Below are 17,851 nucleotides of genomic sequence, written 5' to 3'. Positions count from 1 at the left end.
GCAAATTAATTGCCGTTATTCACGATGATTATTGCCGTTCGCACGCTTTTTTTCCCGGATGCACCGCGCAAAACCTGCGGATAAGAAAAGTCATTACGATTTCATTGACCTGACGACTGTGTATTTCAAGAGCTAATTAAACGAGACGAACCGAGAGGGTCGGGCCTGGCTTCTTATCGTACAGAATGGAATGGACGTCGACCAGGAAAATTCCTTTAACAACGACTCGACAATAGAGATGTTTCTATTACCGGAGACGTAGCAGTTATCTAAGGAAAAAATCTAGACCTAAATACAACAGAAGTGGCGCTTAACCCATTCAGGGATATAGGGATCGTGAACGAGGTTGAACGGATGTATGACATTTGTTTTCGCTTTTTCTGTTACATTGTGAACTTTTCTTCCCATGCGAGGAAGCGAGGAGGAGGAAGAAGGAAAAGCGAACGACTGCTTTTTCGCATTAAACAGATACCTGCCTGCCAAGTCTTGCCTGTCGTTTTTAATGAGATCTACGCGGGCGTTGCGAGTTAATTATTCCTCAAAAAAAAAAACCCTCGGTTCTGTAATTCTTGTGTTCGTCAACCATCGCCGAGAGGTTCCTCGAGAGGTTTCGAGATTGATATCGAGTTACCATCTTATTATAAACGTTTCGTCTCTCGAAACTTACTTATATTCACAACTACTGATTGATCGGATTCTTAGTTGCTCGTATATGTAACACCATCGTTCGCCTCTTTCCCTTAAATGTCGATTAATGAAATGAAATGCTAACTGATCAGGTTGATCGATTGGATTCTGGGCTTCTCCTCGTGCACCGTGATGAACGAGAATCGGAACAATGCCTAGGAAGACGTAAGAAGAAGGGGAGAGATGGGATTTCTTTCGGTCGAATGATTCAACGAGTATTTTAATACATCAAAATACAATGGCTATGACCATTGGGTGTGCAAATACGAAATGAATTGATATTCGAAGAGAAAGTAATCTCGCTTCGGACAGAGTAAATAACGCGAACGAAGTGCCACGAGTAGAGTTCGTTTAAATTAGTTGATCAACGAAAATGGGCATTCCTCCAAGGACCGCAACACGTGCCAAGATAACTGCCCATCTAAAATACAGCTCATTCATAATCTTACCCTCAACGTCGATTTATCAAATTCGAAAACGCTATCAAATCGTTCGATGCATTTCCTGTTCGAAACACTTCTAAATCGGGTGGAGAGAAATCTATATAGATTTTCTGTAAATCGAAAAGTACTTTTATCCGCGAGATTGAAATTATTGCCAGAAGAAATGACTCGAAATAGTTTTGAATTGGATCCAATCTTCGCAAAACTGATTTCGAACGAAGAGTTCACGCCAAGCTTAATTAAATGACATCGTGTTCGAGGACGCTGATATAGCAATAAATGAAATATCGATACGTATAAACGTGAGACGAGATACGTATAATGCGAGACGTGCTCGCATGCCGCTCGGAGGTTTCATTCATAGAAGTCCATTCATAAATCCGACGTAAGACGTTCGCCCGTACGAAAAAACAGTTTTTCATCGAGATCGGCGATTTTCGACGACGGGCTTCTCGTGATATCATCTCCCGCGGGGTGGAGTCCGAACCCAGTGACGTAATGAAACAGAGGGTGTATCATACACACGGGGCGGCCGTAATAACGTGGAGGAGGAACAAGTCGGTGGTGTTGGTACCAATGGTGGTGAATACAGCTTTGAATCTCTTGGTGGTACAGAAGAAGAACGTGGAAGAGGGGTGAGTGGTCGCAGTATAAATGTGGCCCGCGCAAGCTCCACCAATCACTCGCCCTCTGACCTCCAAAGTCCAAGCTCTCGCGGTACCAAACACCCCCTCTTTGTTCGTACGATCAAGAGACAAGCCAGTTTCGGCAGCGAGACTCGTGGCCTCGTGACCACCTCGTGGGTGCCATCTGAATCATCATCAAGACTTACAGTTAACGTCTTCGGGAAAGTTGCTCCAGCCGTCGACTGACTCATTTCCTGGACTTGCGATTACTTCCTCCGTCGCAAACATGACATCAGTAAGTGTAATCGTCAAAATATTAATTATCCGTTACTCCTCTCGTGTATACGCGGTTTTAAATTACAAGTGCGACGTTGAAACTTTAGGCAATTCATTAGCCACGTGTTCCTAGTTTAAAGTCGCCTTCGGTTTAGGGACAGAGGCAAAGGAAAACAGAGGTGTGACGTGTATCGAGTTTAGATCAAATATTTCGTTTCCTCAATTTTTCCCCGTAAGTGACGTTAATGTTACCGGTGCCGAGTTGTTTAGGACGAGAATATCGCGTATAGCTAGTTGTCTGTAACGAGGATCCTTGGGGGAAATTTCGGAATATTTAACGATTTCCATACCGGCTGTTATAGTCTATTATAGGTAACTAACACGTGTGACATGACTCGTTATACTCGAGAGGAGCACGTTCCCATCGTTTCACATTAAAGTTGACCGTGGAACAGATACATACCATCGATACAGTCGTAAAGAGTCTATCTCTAGTTACTCGTAGTCTTCATAAAAGTTTAGCCAGGCGAAGCTATCCTTTGCAAAACGTTTAGTGAATTACATTAAAGCCAGTATATTTTATGTATCTGCAAGATCTGTCCGAAAGACTTTTTCCTGGGATCATCATCGAAATGTAACAATTACTTTGCGAAGGCGGTCGACCGCGTCCCCCTATAAATCTGACATTGGATAAAATTTATTGGGCAAACTTGCAATTCCAAGGGACGTGTCTATGGCCAATTTGTTCCTTGTTGTATCTCCTTGTTTGCTAGACGACCATCGACCAGAGATAGATATCATATTCTCAAGATAGAGACATCGGAGCCGTGTTTAATCCAACGTATCGAACGGTCATGTATACGCGTGCATAAAATTAACCGAGAGAGTAACTTTTCATAAGCTCAATTACGAACGACTCTGTTTTAAAACTTTTGCTGATAATGCGACGCGCGACGGTGATTGATCGCCGCGGAGGAGTGTTTGAATATTAGTGATCTCTCGCACTTTTTATTTGATTACGATGTACTCCTTCGTTCCCGCCGTCGTAACAGGACGAACCGGAAATGACGTCGTTTGAAGTTTATTCGTGACGAGGAAAAGAGGGGTTCATTCGATAGAGTCGTAGATACTCGCGTAAACGCGTACGCGGAATTTGAGAGTGCTGGGAGTGAAATGTCTCTCGGTGAGATTCGATTGAAATGAATTCGCTAGGGAGGAGACCGCGCGACTAGCAAGGATTTTGGACATCCGAGTCGTTGAAAGGACACGACGCTGAACGATAGAGTAAAAACGTAGTGGCGAAGAGGGGAGTCAGGAGGATGAAGAGCTTTTTGTATGCCACCAGACAGAGAGTCGCCAAGACGTCCCACATACGAGACAGGAGTTAAATCGTGCGTTTCTAGCTTTTCCCCTACTTATTTTCGTTCGCGTACACTTCGCCCTCGTACATCCCTCTCTATATGATTATTTGCGATCGACTCATATTTCTGTTTGATCTCTCCAATCGGCCCCGTGGATTAGCGGCTCCAGATCAAATGTAAATAACTGATACTTTTCTGTAGAACGTGTCCACTTTGGAATTACTGTATCTCTCGAGCAAGCACTTTAAACGGTGTTAAATTCTCCTGTTTGCATACGAATTTCTCTCAAATCTTCCCAACGTAATTGCTTCCCCTAGTAACCACAAATTGTAGGACAAAGTAGGACAATGAAGAGAAGGTACAAAAATTGGAATGCTTAAAGTATAATATTAATACGTTGGATTTTAAAACGAAGCAATAGTAATTTAGCAGACTTTTCGGTTTCATTCAGAGATAAAAAGATTGAAAAAATGTAGCGTGGGTATTCGTTTCCGTTCAAAACGAACGGTCCGTTTTTCATACTGCAAACAGTGCACTTTTCTACTAATGATCGCACAAATGTAACGAGAGGTTCACAAGGAGGAAATCCAATCCTGTATGAAAATGAAAAACAGGAATAATCAGCGACTAAAGCGAATCTATTAATTCTCAAATATCGATAACACAATTTGCTGTTTTTAATAAATATCAGATATCGGAGATTAACGAATCTCTGTTAATGAACAGAGATGCACTTTTAAATTGTTGTTCGATATTTAGATACTTTAATAAGCAGATAGTTAGCCTCAAGCAAAACGTAAAGCTCGAATGACGAGTGACTCGGGAGAAACGTTTAAAGATTCGCCCACGTATCTTATTAGACCGTTTCAGCCACCGCGCTAAACTTACATATCACTATGTTAACAATTTTCGATTAGTCGATATTGCACGGCGAACCCATGCAAACAAAGGTTCCACGAAAAACGGGTAATTGATATCGTCAAAGGGGAAAGACCGAGCGACTTACTGCAAAACCTACGCATAAATGATATTTATTCCCCTCGATAATTAATATTTGACTGAAAAGTCTCGGCGTCTACGTGAAAGTAAAGTCTATACAATTTCGTCGTCTTAAATTGGAAAACAAAATAATCTCCCGGAGTAGAAAAACGTTCTGAACAACTTTGAAGCTAACACTAAACCTACCGGAGCGGTCAAATGACCGCTTTTCAGATTATTTTCTATCATATTACTTAAGGATGTATTGGCTGTACAGTCAATCCCAAAAGTTTACGTACCTTAGAAAAACGCATTTCCTATAATTGAAAANGCCTATGCTAAATTCTGTATTATCTATAATCAACTGGAAAAGAATATAATGTTTATTTGAAAAGCGTTGCTTTGATCGCCATCGATAGAAATAGATGTGTAAAACGTCGGTAGGTTTAGTGTTAAATATCTATTCGATGAGTTTTAATGAGATTGTCTAAAGTACAGGTATACACGTTGCCACGGCGACGCGGAGTATTTCTTAATGAAGAAATATAGACGACAATGCCGGTAGCCGCGTTAACAGCGCGATACAACAGCGGGTACAAAAAAAGGTGAAAAATTACGTAGGTGTCCTACGTTCCGAAGAGCGCGTCAGCTTTTCTCAATTAAAACCCACGGATTCCAACTTACATTTCGAGAAGCGAACCCTCTGGTCTCGTGTTCCCAAGATTATTAGTACCAGCGCGAAACGGAAAATATAACGCGATATATTGCCGTCGCGAATGAACGGCGTCGTAAAAAGCCTGTTTCCGATTTAATAAATGCCCGATTCCTTAATAAGAATTTTTAACGGACGCGGAACGTCCCTGGCAAGTATTGACAGACCGGTTCCTACAACAAGATCGATGTACTCCTCTAGACGGTTCTCACGATGGTTTCACTAATTCGATTGATACCACTTTTTCGGTCGTACACCGTTGACCAATTTGCATAATTTCTGCAATTGAGATTGCCACCAATTAGCTAAAATTAATCATGTGCGACACGCGGTTTCGTCACCACATACTATGTGCCCATATAGCCAATTCAGTGGTTCCTTTGACAAATTCCAAATTAATGGGACAGATGGCTAGAAACGAAGCAGCTTGTTTTCTTATACAAAAAACTTCACTGCAATTACGACTGTTTAGTTCTTCCTTAATTGATCATAAATTAAAACCAAACGCCTTTTGACGAAGAAGAGAGAAAAGATTCTAACGGAGGTATATGATGGTACGTGCGCATCTACTTTGTCGAGATGATAGTTTCAATCTTCAAAGATTCTTCAAGAATACATTAAAATGCAAAACGGTGAACATAACTCCGCCCTCGTCGTACGGTTTTATATCTTGATTACATGGAAAATCGTTCGAAAGAGCACCCAGAGGACGCGTTAAGGATTATCATCCCGTGTAAACCCAGGGAACGTCTTGAGGCTCGACGTACCGTTTCACCGATAATGATCAAATCATCTTTCGCGATTTTTTTATCGGACCTAGATAATACGTGTACGAATGCGCGAGGGGCGAACGCTCCGCGGAATCGAATCGCGTCGACACATATCCTGCCGGTAAGCAGTAGACGCGAATTGGAAATTGATTAATTGACTACGATTGAGACGATCAACCACGAGTAAATTGCTCGGAGGCGCGTATCGGTTCAAAACAATAAATGTCGTATTCGTTTCGTCCATTAGGGAAAGCAAGAACGGCGAACCGCAAGTGTCTGATTTCAAATTATAATCTCGCTGGATGGAATCGATACGAAACTTCCAACTTTGATTCGCGATTCGTTATAAAAATACGATGCTCCCTTATACTTATTGCACCCTTAGCGAGAGGGTGTATTGCGATTCCGATACTTTCTACTCGAAATATTTTGCCACAAATAACGAAACAGCGTCTGGAAAAGAACGAGGTAGCACAAATTAGGTGATACACCCACGAACAAGTATCCCCTTTGCCTCTATCAAATTGAAAATAAATGGAAATCTGATATCGATTTTTAATGAAATCGTCCGACTGACAATTCGGACACAGAGACATGTAGAATTCAGTAACATATTTTTAAATCCCCAGCTCGTGGTATTCGTCCAACGATGCATCGTCCTCGTCGCCGTCGTACTGTGCTACTTCCATGTCCACGGGGAAGAAAGCGTGAATTGCGAGTGCGTATCTTTTTAAGAGACTCCGCGAGGAACGAGCTCTGATCGTGCAATCTCTTTTTCGTAGAATGTATCCGTATCACCACACCTGTAGGGGTACAATGTCGAGGAAACGTGCAATGTTTCCGATTACGTATGGATCGGAGTGCGAGGGTAACGAAGGAACAATAAATTGCATTCGGGAGATCGAAGAGAGGCGTCGTACTTATCCCTACGTTACGCTGTCGAAGTCAAAGCTCTTGGCCGCTCTCCTTAATAACGTATGAACATCAGTTAAAAGGAAAAGAATCGTAGGACCGATCGCGATACAACAAACCATCGTTGAATTGTTCTAGGATTTACAAAAGGACATTGCGCGATCTGTTCGACACAAGTTAAGGAACGACGAAGTGGACGAACGAAAGGCTTTGATGGAGAATTTCTTATCGGAACTGGAATCCTCGGACAGCTATTAAACGAACTAATTTGGAAATCAACAGTCGTTCGACCCGCGCACTTTTTCATACTTTTCGAGATGTATACCTATTCGATCCTTCTTCCTGTGAATGTGAAACAAAACTCTGTACCCTCCTTTCTAAATATCTTTCTGCTCTGTCGTCATTCTCCTTATTTTCTTTAATGTCTCAATCAGATTAAACAATTGTATCCACGTTGTCAACAATATACATGTTTTGTGGCATAAGAGAAGTACATTTGAAATTCGAATCAACGTCCTCCAATTATCCTTACGGAAAAGAAAGTACGGAATTAAAGTGTTGTACGTATCTACTCAATGTATGATTAATGTATATGTAAATTCTTGTACATATGAATATAAATAAATTTCAAACAAACATCACAAAACTGCTTTATGTGTTTGAAGAGAAATTCTATTTAGTTGACACGTTGGCTCTTTAACGCTAATTTCGTGCATTCTTGTTGATGTATACCGTTGCAATCCAGATGAATCCTAACTAAAATTAAACAATGACTCCTATCTCTGTCGTAGAATCTTTGAACCCTTTCGAAACGTCACTCGGCACGTGGAAAAACTTAAACATTTCTATTGAACTCAATTATCGACACGAGTTGAAACACATTTCCACATATTCAAAAGAATTCTGGGATGTTGAACACAGAATCCACGTGCCCACGTGTCTTCGCATGCGCATACAATCGGTAAAACGATAGAAAATAAAATAAACTTGCTTCCTTTTTTAAGAATTATATTTTATACCATTAGCTAATAATAAAATAAAGATTCAAAGTAACTCCTCAATGAACGGGTTCGTAAATACTCCATTAATTTGAGGAACAATTTAATACCATGATACCATTCTAATCTTTGACTCAAAGGTTCTAATGATATTGTACATGTTAGATGAATCGTTACCGGATGTGAAAAGTTTCTTTAAAACAATAATCGAACTCAGAGAGCTCTACGTTCTTTAATTAGATATAAAAAAATGGATATCATTGTTAAAACAATTCTAAACTATAAATGCAACCGCACGAGAACTCTGTTTCAGAGGTTATACAAACGATCGTACTACACCAGCAAGAGCAATTACTCGATTTTTAACAATGAATTTCGAGGCTGTCCAGGAAGATATTTTTTATCGAGTAATAGACACAAGAGCAGTGCAGTTAATGAACCCTGTAGGCAGAATATAGAGAAATGCGAGATCACGATACCTGAACATAAAATCATACATAGCTACTTGCAAAACTCGAAGTATTATGACAATACAATCATGTCGCCGATAAGAGCAACGGCGACAGTTACATCCGAAGAAATCGAGGAGCTGTACAATAAACAATGGCACAATCAATCTGTGCAAGACATAATGAATGACATGAAGAAACTAACGTACTGCCATTTATGCGGCTCGCGTTTCGAGAAATCGCTCGTCGATTCCATACTGCAGGCTCTCACCCCAAAGCTTTCGGAATTGGATAGCGACCAGATTAAAACACTGATGCAACATTTAGTCGCGTTAAAAGATGTAATAGAGAGAGATTATATTTCTAGAAGGTTTTTCAAGGCGTTGGACAAGGAATGTATCAAACATTTCTTCAAGTCAAACGTTCAGGAAATGTTATTGATAGTAGACGCATTTTATCAGCTTCAGCGTCACGAGTCTGATTACTTGTGGCGTGCAATAAGGAAGCTAGGCAGTAAATATTACAAACTATCTGGGAAAGAGCTGGTTCAGTTGTTATTTGTTATAAATATACCTATTGGACCACTGGAGATAAACATGTTTGAAATCGAATGTCGCCTGGAAGACTGTATTGAAGACCTTACTGGAGATGAGATAGGTATAATAGCAAGAGGCTTCTTCTTACAAAAAAGGAGCATTAGAAACAGGAACTTAATGTCAGCTATGTTGAAAAAGCTTACTACATGTCTCAATCACATGGACAGCAGTAACGTTGCGTCAGTTATGAAGATTCTAAGGTAAAGAAATAATGTCTTGTATGTAAAGAATATTTTACTCTTGACTAATGTCCAACTATTGTAGATATAGTGAAACTCTGTACTGTATGCTTGAAATTCAACAATTATTGAAAGCGTTACATCCAGAAATACCGAGAGTATCGTTGAGATGTTTAACTCACATAATGCATGCGTTGGGAGGTATACGCATATACGACGAAGAGTTGATAAACAGCATCCTAGACAGGTAAATCGGGGAATATGAAGAGGGAGTAATAAACTAGTTTCTAAATGACACTATTGATCCTTAAGGGTAATAAATGAGATGAAACAAGCGAGATTGAAAGACATTGAAAGGATCATATATGGTATATGTGCAGTGACACCCTTCACGAATTATTACACCGACGTGTGTCACAGGCTTATCAATGAAATAATGATGAGCTATAAAACGTATAGGATGCACGAGATTAACACGTAAGTTCTTACACGTTCGTTATCCTGATTCTCTTTTTTATACATCGTACATTAAATACAGGTATCAAGTATGTTTCGTACGTATTCTGAGCTTCTTGACAATTAAGAACTTGTACGTGCCGGAATTGATCCAATTTGCGTTCGAGCCTTCGTTTGTACAAAAAACGTACAAGAGTAATCTACGGTTGTTGACCAACGAATATTTAATTTTACACTGCTCGATTAAGATCGAGTTGCCTTACTACACTGGACCGCTGTTGTCAGAGAAGCTGTACGAATATTTGACCAAGAAATTTAGCTATTACGACGACGTATACAGGAAAGACAACAACGTAAAATTGAGGACTGAAATCGTATTTATATGCAAGGTACTCCGACAGCGTCGTAGAACGAATTCTAAACGGTACAGGATACGAGAACATGTAATTGTTTCAGAACAAACTGGGATTGAATGTGAGCGTAGACTACATTTTACCGCATTATGCAAATAAAGATATCATTTTGGGTCTCGACGAGCATGACAATCCTGTCGACGTTGAACCCATTCTATCAGCAATGCCTCCGGCTTCGATTAAAAGTATAAATAGCAATGAGTTGCAAAGAATCAAATGGAAGATCATACTGGCAGTACCTAACATAGTAAACGTGATGGGTCACGATGGATACATCGGGAATGTGCACAGAAAATACAGGCAGCTTAAAACTATTGGCTACACGCCGATCGTGGTAATTTTCATTATAACGATATTCCAATTTGAACGCGACAATACAATTGTACAATTTTCGCAGATTGCTGAAGATAAATGGAACTACCTCTCTCAGGAGAATGAAAAAGAGAATTATTTGAGGCAATTGATTTTCGAAGAGACTAGTCACAATTTATCGAAGACGTAACGTGTTTGGTTTAGAAAAATAAATTGCCGTGAAGGAATAAGATATTCAATGAATTCGAGCACATTTATTTAGTCACGCCATGATGTAAAAAAACGATATACACAATTTCTGCTACGATCATAATTCCAATCTTCAGCTAGCCTCGAAAAGATTCAGCATGAATCTTTTACTATATTCATATGTTACAAATAATGTAGCTGTTGCTGGTATAGTTCTTATCAACGTCGGTTTTAAACCGTTATATAAGGAACTGATACCTTCGTTTCTGACAATATCTCTCATAACTGTCAACGCCGGAGTTTTTATATTTTTTATCTTGAAAGTAAGAAACACGTTATTCGTTCGAACTAGAGTAGAATATGTCGATTAGATAGATAGAGAATGTCACGAACCTGTATCCTACTTTTAACTACGTCTGCTGGAAATATTACAAGCCACAACACAGTCCCTCCGACAGCACCAGCTACCATTGTCTTTTGCCATCCAATTTCATCTCTACTTTGGTTCGGTTTTGCCAAGAGTTCTCTGGTAACCTCATAGCCACCGAAGAAAAAGAAGTAACCGGGCATTTCACGTGCTATCGTCGACGATAGACCAGTAAAAAAGCCTCTTATGCCTTGTTCCTTGAGAATTTGGCTCGTCAATCCCCACGGCCCAATTTGCTTCTAAACAATATACGGATCTCCTCAATACTCGAGCTCTCGATGATTTTCGTTCTCTTAATTACCCCGATCACAGCTACCGATGATTTTCCTTGGATCGTATCCATTTGAACTTCTCTTATAGCCTGTAGCTTACACTTTACAAGTTCCGTAGGACACAAAGTTAATGAAGAGAAAAATGCAGCAAAGAATCCGGCCCATGCATTGTGAATCGATGTCAGGTCCTCTACTCTCTGTATACCTATTTTAAATCCATTTGTTTAAATCGTTAAAGATTTGAATGAACATATCATTGTAATACCTAAAACGTTGGAAATAGCTTTCTGACATCCTCCGTATGCAGCAAACAGTATCGAGTTTTCTGCAACGTTTGCAACTAGCGCAGGCACTGTCCCTGCATATAATCCACGTCTTATCCCGTCTGTTTTTAACGTTTGCAAAAAGCAACTTACCATTCCTTTATACATGGAAGGAAACGTTTGCATTTTAACTTTAACTGTGTCTAACGGTTGTCCGACATAGACAAGTGCCATCCCCCCTATAAATATAAAGGATAGCAGGGAATCAATTAAATTTGATAAACAGCATAATACTCTTTAGAAACACCTCGCTTATTTATTAACGACCGAGAGATGGAAAGGAAAGATATTATTACCGAGTGATCCACCGATAAAGTCGATTAAGCCTGCTTTTACACTTTTAAATCGTTGATTTTCCTTCTCCGTGTATTCGAGCGTCATTTTCGTACACCGTAATTCTAACAAAGTCTTCTACAAGAACAGTGCCTGAACTGTGCCAAGATGACAGCTTAACACGAGGTCTTTGCTTAAGTGCTCATTTATCTACTATCTGTTATTTGATAACGAAAGGGAGGAAAGTCTATTCGGTACTCGACGAGGTATGCTATTTTCCATTTTCGTTTCATATCTTCCTTGTTTGCACAATAAACATGCTACCACACCACTACCGAGACGCGCACGCGTATTTAGAAAAGTCTATCACACGATTTCGACATAGTAATTGTTGATCGATCATGAATGATAAAATCGAATTTCGTATATTGATGTATGCAAATGACTCGTGCAATTACTCGCTGGTTGTTGAAAAATTACGCGCACAATCAGTTCTTTGATCAAAGTGATCACTTTATATTTTATTAATTGTATATATGTATATTTGTTTCTTTTGACTTTTGAACCGGTTGTTACGAGAACATTGTCGTACGAACAGTGGCTGCACTTTGGATTATTTAATCTACTTTTTCCCTTATCGTACTGCTCGGCATCAGATGGAACGTCAACTACGAACTTGAATAATTAAAAAAGAAATATGTTTACTTCGAATAAAAAATTTGTACAAGAAAATTCAGAAATGCATTGATCAAAGAAGATTTAGAATTCGCAAGGCACAGGATAGGAAATACATTGTAAAATATAATCTACGTGTTACAGTAATCACACGACCCTAATAATATTTTTATATATTATCAATGAATGAATAATGCTACGTATAGTTGCCATAGAAACGACTTTAGTTCAGACTGATTTAAAAAAAGACGAATAAGAACAATTCCCTATTAATTGGTTCGATCGGTAGTCTGAATTAGAATTATGAATCGCAGAGATCCTTGACCTGATCGTTTACGAATTAAAGGGAATATTAAATAATTGAGATTGAGATTTACACGTTTCGTTTGGTAAATCGAGAAAGTTACTAGATCGTTGTATTCAAGAATATATATCNATACATGCATGAGAGCGATAGATACATGACGTACGCGACACAGTCTGTAGTTCCAAAACATGGATTTTCTTAGTCACATTTTCTTTTGAACGATCATCGTTCTTTAAGTTGTTCCGATAAAGGGGACCTTCAAGTTCGATCCGTGTCGTAAAATGATTATAAAATTCCGTACGATGATCGTCTTTTTTGAATTACGAAAGTAGGGAAAGTGTATATGGTGTAGTAAATCTGCCATGATAGATCCGAACGCGTCTTCGTCTTACTCGAAAAAAGTCCGAGATTGTTAGCAAAATGCGTGATTCTTGTTGCCAGGAGAGCTTTCCGAAGGTGAGCATAATCTCCGATGGAAATCGAACGATTCCACCGATTTTTGAGTTACACGATACGAAAGTAAATTCTCTCATTAAATTGGAGCGCAGCGTGCCTCTAGGAGCGCTCTGGCTCGTCTGCGCCATTAGCGTTCGGAGCATGATCGCCAAATATTTCTATTACATTGTCAAAATAACGTATTATCCCGACGATTCGGTTTCGTAGACTATTCTTTTCCATAATCCATCGTTACCCGACCTGCTGCTCTTGACTCGGAAGTGAAATGAGACAGTCGAGTAGTAGTAGTACCACGGTAATTGGAAGTTTGCATCCTCTTGAAACAATACTGTTTTTATTCACCTTCTTGTTGTCTCGTACCAAGTTCAATTCAAACATTCTTAATTTACGGGATTAAACATGTACATAAAGAATTATCAGTACCATGTGTAGAGTATATCAAAATTTACACTTTGTGATATAATTGTACTGTTGTTAGAGTTCTTTTGTACCTATACCCGTTTCAAGAACATCTACAAGTTTTAAGTTGCACAATAGAATAAGATGAGAATTCTACAAGGATAAAGATTTCTTCTGGTTTGGACTGTTTTGACTAAGCATCACTTTGTGTTTGATTCACGCAGTAAAAGTACAGACGCAGAATGGTGGTGGATTGTTTATCAATTCAAGGCTCAGCAGCTGTAATAAGGAAGCAGGAGCGACGATTGGGTGGGTTAGTGGGTGCAAAAATGCAACCAAACAATGTTGGCAGTTGTGGTGGTATGACACCTAAAGAACTCTCTGACAATGACGATCTAGCTACTTCACTCGTGCTAGACCCGTACCTTGGATTTACTACCCACAAGATGAACATTAGGTATAAATAGCTTTACAGGTTTCCAAATTCCATCAAATATACTACGTTACTTAAATGTCTGTTTATCGATTTAGGTACAGGCCATTAAAAGCAAACAAGGATGAACTTCGTAAGATTATTTGTGATTTTATTCAAACACAAAATTATGAAAGAACGTATAAAAAATTAATGGGTGGTGATTGGGGTGCAAGACTCCCGCACACGAAATCTAAACAGCAGCAAATAAATTTAGAGAAACACGTAAGTTGATATAAGAGAAATCCTGGAAACGTTCTTGCAAGACTTTGTCCGTCTAACGCTGGTCTCGTTCTTACAGATTTATAGATACTTGAAAGTTTTCGACAAAGATTCTGGATTCGCGATCGAGCCGTGCTACAGGTACAGTCTCGAGGGTCAGAAAGGTGCCAAAATTTGTGCGACCAGGAAATGGTTGAAACATGACAAAATACCGTGTCTCGTCGGGTGCATAGCGGAACTTAGTGAGAAGGTGCACTTTTTACAAATTCTGGACGTGACATTTGTACCTCCCATCACATTTTCACGTGTCTGAACTATGATTCCAGGAAGAAGCAGCGTTGTTGCACCCGGGGAAAAATGACTTTTCCGTCATGTTCAGTTGCCGGAAAAATTGTGCACAGTTATGGCTGGGCCCAGCGGCGTATATTAATCACGATTGCAGACCCAACTGCAAGGTAGATGAACCTGCACGGCCGTTTCAGTAATTTTCAAAACAGAAAGTTTAATCGTTTGACTTGCAGTTTGTGGCAACGGGGAGAGACACAGCCTGCGTTAAAGTTCTTCGCGACATCGAGGTAGGAGAAGAGATCACGTGTTTCTATGGCGAGGATTTTTTCGGCGATGGTAATTGTTATTGCGAGTGCGAAACGTGCGAGAGGAGGGGGACAGGAGCGTTCGCGAATAAGAAGTCTGGCGAAGAACTTTCTTCTGGTACTCTGCGGAACGAGTTAACTTTGACTGATTTGATCCGCCGTGTATGTACATATTTATCGATTCTTGCAGGATACCGTCTACGAGAAACAGACAATCGCATTAATCGCACGAAACACAGACAACAGCCGTTGAATCGCAATAAGCAACAAGCCGATACTGCGCTCACGGAGAGGAACGGGTTGCTGGTTGGTAATACCGCGGTCGCGCCACAGAGTCTCAGCATGAAGGAATTACGGAGGAAGGGATTGACAAAATACGATGCGGAATTGTTAATTGCACAGGGGTGTCGGTTCTCCGACATTGCTCAGCAACAGCCAACTACGAACAATGGTGAAAATGTATTGCAAACATCCCGACCTCATCCCTCAGCTATTACAAATTCGGTCTCAAGAAATCTACGGAACAAACAGTTGTGCAAATTTGACGGTGGCAACAGTCATCAGAACAATGTTAAGAACAATCACACGCTCCGATCTTCCAGGTGAAACTTTTTATTCTTTAATACGTTGTAACGTCGAGACCGTTTCGCATTTAAAAATTTTTTTTACAGGCTTCACAAAAAGACAGACTCGAAAAAGAACAAAGTTTCGGAGAGGACTAGATCTCCCTGTTTAAACGGTCCCGTACTAGCGAACATCGAGGTAGAAAATATAAGTCATCGCAAAGAAGATTCTGACAGGGTGGAAGATACAATTCTATACTCTAGATTACAAAATTCAGAAAGTAATACGAACAAAGATGTTTGCCGTGTTCAATCTCCGCTTCGCGATGTCTTGGAACAGTCCACCTGTTCTGATTTGCAAACTGAATGCGCAACCGTTAAAGACGGCAAGGGAATAAATGGCAAATTGAACGAAAAAGAAATACCTGATGTTGTAGAAATTAATTCTAATTCGGTAGATAATAATAACACTTTTATTTCTAAAAAAGAACTCTATAGTACAAATACCTGTGATTCAGTTCGTACAAGTTCCATGCCCGAAGCTCGATTACATGATTTACACGAGGTCGATGAAAACATCTCTCAAGAACATCACCCGAGGACTCGTTACGATTTGTTTTCAACCGAGAATTCCAATGGCATAAACGGTATTTGTACCGCACCCGCGATAAAGCCGAGCAGTTGTGTTGAAAGATATTTCAAACTTGAAAGGCAAGTCTCAAACGAGGAGGAGGAGAGCTACGAATCTGTGCATGAGAATTATTCTAGCAAACACAAAGAGCAAACGTCATTGGTTCATAAAACAATTTCCGCGTTCGATAAGCGTAAATCGGAAGACATGAAAGTGTGTATCGATTCGACGAATTCAACATTGGCTAAACATTTGATGGAAAGCGAGACATCCAAATTAGACAGGTTCGTATCTGACGAGCTCTCGATTGACAACGAATGTGGCGAGATGGATTTTGTGAGAGAACACACAAACACTGAGGAGAGGCGAGAAGACGATTTGTTTGGCAGAAACAATGTATACGCAGTAAACGTCGAAGCGCCCGAGATTGCAGAAACTGAAACTCTTGAACCTTTTGCCGTAGATCTGAATTCCCCGGTAAATTCTTGTAAGGAGAATAATAAAATTTTTAATACAATGGAAACTGAAACTGATTACAATTTGAGCGAAGCGTGTAATTTAGAGAATACTCGTAATTCTATTTTAAATCAACCTGTACGAAAGAACGAGGTGTCGAGGTCCCACAAAAGTAAAAAGAGACTTCAGAGCGAGAAGAGATCGTTTGAATTAAAAAAAGAACTGCAAAATGAGCGGAGAATGACCGACTGTAACACGGCACCTGCTACAAAAACTCGGAACAAGGGTGAGAAAGCCAAGAGTAGATTGACGAGAAGTCAGAAACGAGACCGGAAGAAAGTGTCTACAGCGGAAATTGGCGTGGCCGACGACGATTCGGGTATACAGGGCGACATTTACGAGTTCAGCGAGAAGGAGAGTAATCTAGAGGATATTAGAATACCGTCGATAATGCGACGCAAACAGGAGGCTCGTCACGAGCTCGCATCTCATTTACAAGAGATGCAATACGACGATGAATGCAATAAAGCTGGACCTCCAGTATTAGTTCCTCAGGAACCATGGCCACCTGCCAATTGTAATCAGAATCAGTTGTCGGATTCCGAAAGTAATGGCCGTTTGAGAGAAAATTCCGTGGATAGTCTGAAGAGGTGAATCATAAAATCTCAATTTTACATTTTTAATAGTATATCTTTGTTACCGTTTCGTTTTACAGACTGTCTGCTTTTAGTACCGATGGTGTACAAAAACCAACTCCTACTGATTGCCAGTGGCAACTTAACAATTGCCAAGTGTGTCCAACCACTCCAGAGAGAACTGGAAGATTGAAGCTTACCCTCCGCATGAAACGCTCCCCGGTTTTAGAAGACGCTGTAGAGTCGGGTACGAGTCTGAGCGAGGACAGTTACGAGCCGGAATACGAAGTGTTACGCGTGGAAGGTGTCGAAGGGAGTAGACGTAAGAAGAAACATAAAACTCGAGATCGCGAGAGGCGACGTAAGAAGCGAGAGTTGAACCTCGATCCGCCTCCACCCCCGATGAAAAGGTTGCGTTTAATTTTCGGCAACGAGACGCATACGATCGACTTTCCGCATTCTTAACAACTATAAATGGTGATTTTCAATCCCACGGAACAAATTATAAATACAGTCTAGATATTAAAAGAAAACAGATTTCTTTGTCCTATAACAACGCGGTTTATCCGATGCTTTATAACTACGAAACGTACTTTGTCGTGTTGTCAATTTGATTTACAATTACAATAATTAAATTTCCTCTTACGTTCCATTCTTTGGACAACGAAAAGTTTAGGCCTAGTAAAAGAAGCAGTAGACAATTTTCATTTACATACACGCTATTTAGTGGATATTTATCTGAACATTTATAGTTTTCTCTAAAGTAAGCCAATTCATTGCTATATATACA

The 17,851-nt window shown here is 40.0% G+C and overlaps 4 protein-coding genes across 7 annotated transcripts; 3 read left to right on the top strand and 1 right to left on the bottom strand.

The window, feature by feature from the left end:
• Positions 1 to 1,283: 1,283 nt before the first annotated feature.
• On the top strand, positions 1,284 to 7,633 carry LOC108624416 (uncharacterized). Its single transcript, XM_018023685.2, has 4 exons — positions 1,284 to 2,051; positions 6,483 to 6,571; positions 6,636 to 6,828; positions 6,904 to 7,633. Exons 1-4 carry the CDS (start codon positions 2,043 to 2,045, stop codon positions 7,021 to 7,023), a joined length of 411 nt encoding a protein of 136 aa, XP_017879174.1. The 5' UTR covers positions 1,284 to 2,042; the 3' UTR covers positions 7,024 to 7,633.
• Positions 7,634 to 7,752: 119 nt separating this feature from the next.
• LOC108624522 (uncharacterized) lies at positions 7,753 to 10,411 on the top strand. Its single transcript, XM_018023905.2, has 6 exons — positions 7,753 to 9,008; positions 9,073 to 9,234; positions 9,300 to 9,464; positions 9,526 to 9,832; positions 9,900 to 10,190; positions 10,254 to 10,411. The coding sequence occupies exons 1-6, from the start codon at positions 8,014 to 8,016 to the stop codon at positions 10,356 to 10,358; spliced, it is 2,025 nt and encodes a 674-aa protein (XP_017879394.1). The 5' UTR covers positions 7,753 to 8,013; the 3' UTR covers positions 10,359 to 10,411.
• Positions 10,403 to 12,339, bottom strand: LOC108624523 (mitochondrial ornithine transporter 1). The gene is made up of 5 exons (XM_018023906.2): positions 11,676 to 12,339; positions 11,322 to 11,558; positions 11,086 to 11,261; positions 10,751 to 11,023; positions 10,403 to 10,673 (listed from the first exon to the last, which is right to left on the bottom strand). Exons 1-5 carry the CDS (start codon positions 11,758 to 11,760, stop codon positions 10,491 to 10,493), a joined length of 954 nt encoding a protein of 317 aa, XP_017879395.1. The 5' UTR covers positions 11,761 to 12,339; the 3' UTR covers positions 10,403 to 10,490.
• Positions 12,340 to 12,783: 444 nt separating this feature from the next.
• Positions 12,784 to 17,594, top strand: Hmt4-20 (Histone methyltransferase 4-20). 4 transcript variants are annotated; one of them, XM_018023893.2, is made up of 9 exons: positions 12,784 to 13,090; positions 13,714 to 13,946; positions 14,021 to 14,186; positions 14,263 to 14,433; positions 14,510 to 14,638; positions 14,705 to 14,894; positions 14,967 to 15,378; positions 15,448 to 17,076; positions 17,142 to 17,594. In XM_018023893.2, the coding sequence occupies exons 2-9, from the start codon at positions 13,732 to 13,734 to the stop codon at positions 17,524 to 17,526; spliced, it is 3,297 nt and encodes a 1,098-aa protein (XP_017879382.1). In that variant the 5' UTR covers positions 12,784 to 13,090; positions 13,714 to 13,731; the 3' UTR covers positions 17,527 to 17,594. The 4 variants fall into 4 exon arrangements, with proteins under 4 accessions (XP_017879382.1, XP_026668941.1, XP_026668939.1 ...); XM_026813140.1 differs by having other exon boundaries at positions 14,705 to 15,378; positions 17,157 to 17,594; XM_026813138.1 differs by having other exon boundaries at positions 14,705 to 15,378.
• Positions 17,595 to 17,851: the final 257 nt, after the last annotated feature.

Source organism: Ceratina calcarata, unplaced genomic scaffold (assembly GCF_001652005.2).
Source record: "Ceratina calcarata isolate Rehan_Ccalc_2016 unplaced genomic scaffold, ASM165200v1 scaffold310.2, whole genome shotgun sequence".
NCBI lineage: Eukaryota > Metazoa > Arthropoda > Insecta > Hymenoptera > Apidae > Ceratina > Ceratina calcarata.
This window is presented reverse-complemented; position numbering and strand designations above follow the sequence as displayed.